General features: G+C 44.6%; 1 protein-coding gene across 9 annotated transcripts in view; it reads left to right on the top strand.

Annotated features, from left to right (window-relative positions):
• The first annotated feature begins 670 nt into the window (after positions 1 to 670).
• Positions 671 to 6,771, top strand: part of GRIN1 (glutamate ionotropic receptor NMDA type subunit 1) — a 127,597-nt gene continuing 121,496 nt past the window's right edge. For 4 of the 9 annotated variants that reach the window (XR_016312414.1, XM_089675143.1, XM_089675146.1 and 1 more), the window contains exon 1: positions 672 to 1,498. Coding sequence is in view for 8 of the 9 variants with exons in the window: in XM_089675143.1 (XP_089531269.1) it covers positions 1,241 to 1,498 (258 nt within the window). In the remaining variant the exon portion in view is untranslated. Of the gene's footprint in view, positions 1,499 to 6,771 lie in introns of all 9 variants that reach the window. The other 5 variants (XM_089675141.1, XM_089675138.1, XM_089675139.1 and 2 more) reach the window with 2 other exon arrangements.

The raw sequence follows: 6,771 nt of genomic DNA, 5'->3' as shown, positions 1-6,771 counted from the left end.
CAGATTTCCACTCTCATCAGATCCCTTTTATTTTTTGCATCAGTTCTACACAAGCAATCAAAAGCTGGAATTTTATGTTTCATTTTTGTCTGGATGCCATCAGACCATGGAGACAGTGTGTTTGATGGAATGATGAAATGCTCAGATGTATGGCCAGCACAGAGACATATGAGAATGATTCTATGGGGTTGATTTACTAAAACTAGAGAGTGCAAAATCTGGTGCAGCTGTACATGGTAGCCAATCAGCTTCTAACTTCAGCTTGTTCAAAGAAGCTTTGACAATAAAACCTGGAAGCTGATTGGTTTCTATTAGGAGCTGCACCAGATTTTCCACTCTCTAGTTTTAGTAAATCATCCCCTGTGTGTAATACTTCGGCATTACATAAAAGGAACCATTTAAATGGCAAATCTCTAAAAAACATGGACACATTCAAAGAATTCCTGCAGGGCATGTGTGCACAAATAGCACTTGAGCCAATTACCTATTGACCTGAATCATCTTCAATGAATTATTACTGATGTGCAATACTAGACTCGGCATTGCCAAAAAGGAGAAGAGGCTGGTGAGAGCAGGCCGGCACAGGGGGGGTTAAGTATCGGAGGGGACTGTGGGTGGGCTCCTTATTTGGGAGAAGAGTCCCTAATCTCTATTGGTGGAGACGGTGACACTGCGGAGGACACAGCTCCAGCTAGAAGGGGGCTGACAGCTCCGAGGCTCATTTCAGCACCAAGGACAGCAGCAACACCAAGCAGGCAAGCAGGCAGGCAAGCAGGCAGGCAGCCCCTCTGCCTGTACGGAATAGTGTGCACCCGGCACCTGAGCCATGCACCCAGCACCTCTCATCTGACACCCCCCTTCATATCCACCTCCATCACCATCCTATTCACTCCCCCAATCACTGCCATCGATCTTGATCCCATCTTGACACCTTATCACTGCTCCCACCCCCACCACCACCACTCATCTCCAACCAAGTCATCGGATTCACTGGGCACTCTACACCCCTCATCCCCCCCACCACTCAGGCACCAGTAGGTGGAATTGGCTTTGGATCTCATGAGACCTACCTAGGAGCATTGATTGTGCTACCTCCACCCCCTCCTCCAGCCCACCCACCTCTCCCCCCCCCCCCATCCCCCAGCAAAGCCTCAGTCTCTGGCATCTCAGTTTCACCCTGTCTGGAGCTGGGGAGCCCCCCAAAAGCAGGACGTTGGCTCAGCCGGGGTGTGCCAAGTCCATGGACAGGATGCGCCTGTTCTTGCTGGCAGTGCTCTTCTTGTTCTCGTTTGCCCGGGCTGGATGTGACCCCAAAATCGTGAACATCGGGGCGGTCCTGAGCACCAAAAAGCATGAGGTGCTCTTCAGGGATGCTGTCAACCAAGCCAACAAGAGGCATGGCACCTGGAAGATCCAGCTCAATGCCACCTCTGTCACCCACAGGCCCAATGCCATCCAGATGGCTCTGTCTGTCTGCGAGGACCTCATCTCCAGCCAGGTAATGGGGGGCATGGGGTGGGCAAGTTGGATGCTGTTGATAGGTGCCCTCATCACATAGTCTGGATCGTATAGGGGGTAGGTTGTTCAGGTAACATGAACCATAATGGCAGGGTGGCATTGGATAGACAAACTGGTGTAGTCTATTTGGTGTGGGTGGGTACAGCTATCCTGGCTCATATAGGGGGCAGGTTGTCAAATAACATGGACCACAATGACAAATTAAGAAACAAGGACCACATTGACACCTGTAGATAGGAAAAGGGTGGCATAGGATGGGCAAACTGGCGTTGTCTATTTTCTGTGAGTCGGTATATTATGCAGCTATGCTGGCTCATATAGGGCACATATTGTCTAGGTAATATAGACCACAATGACGCCTGCAGATAGGAAAAGGGTGGCATTGGATGGGAAAACTGGCATAGTCTATATGGTTTGAGTGGGTATCCTGTGCAGCCATGCTGGCTCCTATAGGGGCACGGATTGTCTAGGTAATATGGACCACAATGCCACCTACATATAAGAAAAGGGTAGCATTGGATGGGAAAGGGTAAAATTGGATGAACTGGCATAGTCTATATGGTTTGAGTGGGTATCCTGTGAAGCCATGCTGGCTCATATAGAGGCACAGATTGTCAAGGTAATATGGACCACAATGCCACCTACAGATAGGAAAAGAGTGATATGGGATGGGAAAACTGGCGTAGTCTATTTGCTGTAAATGGGTATACTACGCAGCTACATTGGCTCATACAGGACACATATTGTCTAGGTAATATTGGCCACAATGACACCTGCAGATAGGAATAGGGTGGCATTGGATGGGAAAACTGGCATAGTCTATATGGTTTGAGTGGGTATCCTGTGCAGCCATGCTGGCTCATATAGGGGCACGGATTGTCTAGGTAATATGGACCACAATGCCACCTACATATAAGAAAAGGGTAGCATTGGATGGGAAAGGGTAAAATTGGATGAACTGGCATAGTCTATATGGTTTGAGTGGGTATCCTGTGAAGCCATGCTGGCTCATATAGAGGCACAGATTGTCAAGGTAATATGGACCACAATGCCACCTACAGATAGGAAAAGAGTGATATGGGATGGGAAAACTGGCGTAGTCTATTTGCTGTAAGTGGGTATACTACGCAGCTACATTGGCTCATATAGGACACATATTGTCTAGGTAATATTGGCCACAATGACACCTGCAGATAGGAAAAGGGTGGCATTAGATGGGAAAGGATAGAATTGGATGGACAACGGGTGTAGTCTATTTGGTGTGGGTGGTTACTGCTATGCTAGCTCAAATAGGGGGCAGCTGGCAAGATAACATAGACCACAATGACACCTACAGATAGGAAAAGGGTGGCATTGGATGGGAAAACTGGCGTAGTCTATTTGCTGTGAGTGGGTATACTACGCAGCTATGCTGACTTATAGGGGCACATATTGTCTAGGTAACATGGACCACAATGACCCCTATAGGTAGGAAAAGGGTGGCATTATATGGGCAAACTGGCATAGTCTGTTATATGCTCGCTGAAATAGGGGCAGGTTGTCAAGATAACATAGAACACAATGACACCTACAGAAAGGAAAACGGGCAAACTGGTGTATTCTATATGGTATGGGTGGGTATCATGGACTAAAATGACACTTACATATAAGAAAAGGGTGGAATTGGATGGGCACAATGTCGTAGTCTATATGGTATGAGTGGGTAACATGGACTAAAATGACACTTACAGATAGAAAAATGGTGGCATTGGATGGGCAAAATGTCGTAGTCTATATTGTATGAGTGGGTATCCTGTGCAACTATGCTGGCTCATAAAGGGCACAGACTGGGTAACATGAACCACACTGACACCAGAAAACTGAATAGTGTGGGTAACCTGTTTAGCTATAGCCCCGCTCACATGGGGCACAGGTTGTCTACATAAAATGGCCACGATGATACCTACAGACATGTAAAGGGTGGCTTTGGCTGGGCAACCTATCAGAACCAGCATGGCATAGGTGGGTGCCCCATTCAGCTAGCCTGGCTCATATAGGGCACAGTTTGATAAAGGATACATGAAAGGTGACATTTCATGGACATGGCATTATTTTGCAGACTGCCTAGGGCGAGATCTGTAACATCGGCACAATGTTACCTGCAGCCAGGTGGGCATTAGATGGGCAGTCCAGCATAGTCTACATGCTGTGTGTGGATATAGAGAACAGTTTGTAAAGGTATCATGGGCAGATACAGGGCTGGCATTTCTAGGGCATGCTCTATGTGGACACATATTGCAACCTCCCTTCACCTAATTGTCATGTTTAACACCCAGGTATGGCCATGAATGAGATATAATACAAGGTATATCTGGGCACTGGGCATATCCCCATTTTTAGCCTTCCCACTGCAAACACGTTACGTTCTTATTAGGAACACTATCCAAATCCAAATAAAGGTGGGCACAATCCTGGCACCGTCTCTTGGTCTATATTAGGCATTCAGATTTCTATGACGTTATCAGTGCTTTTTGCAATAGAATCCGATTTGCTGGCTCTTATTCTGGATAGGGAGAGTGAATGCGGGCACGTTTTGGGCACCATGCCATCCCCAGCAACATAAACATGGGCATTGAGTGGGCACTCTATCTCTCACATTGTCATATCGGTTACACGACCTAATCTCTCATCAGTGTAGCCAGAGAGAGGGCACAATGTGCCATATAGTGCCATACCCAGAAAGGCGACAAATGGGCATTGCCGCATCCGAGGGGGGTAGGCAGGGCAATCTCTGTCTCCTGTACAGGTTCTCTTGATGGGTATACATTTCTTATCAAGGACTAGCACACGGGCATAGTGCCAAAGATAATGTGTAACCGAGGTGGCAAGCTAATTAATTAGATATAAAATGGCAGGGCATGGGCATGCAGCAGATGGGCAGCCGTGTGCAGTAGTATGTGGGCACATAATGGGCTATGAGCTTCATAGAAAATAGCGCCTACATTGTACAGGGAGGACGATGCCAGGCTGGGCACCAGCACTAATGTGGAGATTACGAAGCTCATTCATATCCATGTAAAGGGAAGCTGGCAACTAGATTGGCACCATCAGTGTAGATCGGAGTTCAGACGTGATGTGGGGAAGCCATTGGGTGGAATTGTATGCGGGCATTTGCTGGGTATAGGGGTACATGGAATAATATGGGATTCAGCTTCACTGTATTTCACGAAGGTGTCATGTACAGAAAAGTCACTATGAGGCTGTTATATAACTCTATATGACCCCCCCCCCCCATCCATCCGACCCCTGTCTATGGGTATATATAATGTGTATTCTCACTGGGTAGCATGTATGGGCTCCCAAGATGGACTCTGTACATGTGTATAGCAGTGTTGGTGTATGTGCCAATTCTTGTCAGTGTGGCATCTTCCCAGTGTATGCATATACATGTTATCCAGAATCCCTTCTATTGTGTGTTTGTCATTTAGTGTGTTATATGTATTCTTCACTGGATGTGTGTATCATTTCTTTTTAGTTTATCACTGTGTGTGTGTGTGTGTGTGTGTGTGTGTGTGTGTGTGTGTGTGTGTGTGTATGTGTATGTGATCTCATGTGATTTATTTTGAGTATGCCACCTGAGTGTGGCACCTTTCCAAGTGTATGTATATGTATCTTATCCAGCATCTCTTCTCTTGTGTCTGTTTGTCATTTAGTGTGTTATATGTATTCTACACTGGATGTGTGTATCATTTCTTTTTAGTTTATCACTGTGTGTGTGTGTGTGTGTGTGTGTGTGTGTGTGTGTGTGTATGTGGTGTGTGTGTGTATGTGATCTCATGTGATTTATTTTGAGTATGCCACCTGAGTGTGGCACCTTTCCAAGTGTATGTATATGTATCTTATCCAGCATCTCTTCTCTTGTGTCTGTTTGTCATTTAGTGTGTTATATGTATTCTTCACTGGATGTGTGTATCATTTCTTTTTAGTTTATCACTGTGTGTGTGTATGTGGTGTGTGTGTGTGTGTGTGTTTGTGTGTATGTGGTGTGTGTGTATATGTGTGTGTGTGTGTGATCTCATGTGATTTATTTTGAGTATGCCACCTGAGTGTGGCACCTTTCCAAGTGTATGCATATGTATCTTATCCAGCATCTCTTCTCTTGTGTCTGTTTGTCATTTAGTGTGTTATATGTATTCTTCACTGGATGTGTGCATAATTTATTTTTAGTTTCTCAGTGTCTGTATGTGTGTGTTTGTATGTGTTCTCATGTGATTTCTTTTGAACATGCCAGTATATGTGTGCCATCTTTTCTGAGTGTGGCACCTTCCCAGTATATGCATATGAATCTTATCCATCATTTCTTCTATTGTGGGTGTTTTTATCTTAGTGTTTTATATGTATTTTTCACTGGATGTGTGTATAATTCCTTCTCAGTTTATCAGTGTGTTTGTGCATGTATGTGTGATCTCATGTGATTTCCTTTGAGTATGTCAGTGTGTGTGTGTGCCATCTTTTATGAATGTGGCACATTCCCAGTGTATGCATATGTATCTTATCCAGCATCCCTTCTATTGTGTCTGCTTGTCATTTAGTGTGTTATATGTATTATTCACTGGATGTGGATGTGTGTATCATTTCTTTTCAGTTTATCAGCGTGTGTGTGATCTCATGTGATTTCTTTTGAGTATGCCAGTGTATATGTGCCATCCTTTCTAAATGTGGCACCTTCTAGGTGTATGCATATGTATCTTATCCAGCATCTCTTCTATTGTGGGTGTTTTTAATTTAGTGTGTTATATGTATTTTTCACTGGATGTGTGTATAATTTCTTTTCAGTTTATCAGTGTGTGTGATCTCATGTGAGTGTTGCACCTTTCCAGTGTATGTACATGCATGTTATCCAGCATAACTTCGAGTATGTGTGTGTATTTGTAATCTAACATTACTGGATGTGTGTGTCATTTTGTTTTATTGTGCCACTCATAGTGTGTGTGTGTAATTTCTTGTGAGTGTGGCACGCCTAATGTATGTGTGTTATCCATCATCTTATTGAGTATTGAATAAGTGTGCAATCAGGTGTGTTAATCTTGCCTGTATGTACACGGTTTGTGTGTTAGTGTATGTGTTATTTGATGTGTGTTAGTTGTTTAGTGTGTGGGTCTTTGTGATGTTGAGTTGTGTGTCATCTAATATTTGTACAAATTGGTGTTTACATAATCTAGTGTGTGTGCAATCCAGTGTCCGATGCACTGTGTGTGCTATTTGCATGTGTTT

Source organism: Staurois parvus, unplaced genomic scaffold (assembly GCF_062004578.1).
Source record: "Staurois parvus isolate SC_StPar_1 unplaced genomic scaffold, SC_StPar_1.0 ptg000154l, whole genome shotgun sequence".
Classification (NCBI taxonomy): Eukaryota; Metazoa; Chordata; class Amphibia; order Anura; family Ranidae; genus Staurois; species Staurois parvus.
Note: the sequence above shows the minus strand (reverse complement) of the source record. Positions and strands in the feature narration are given on the sequence as shown.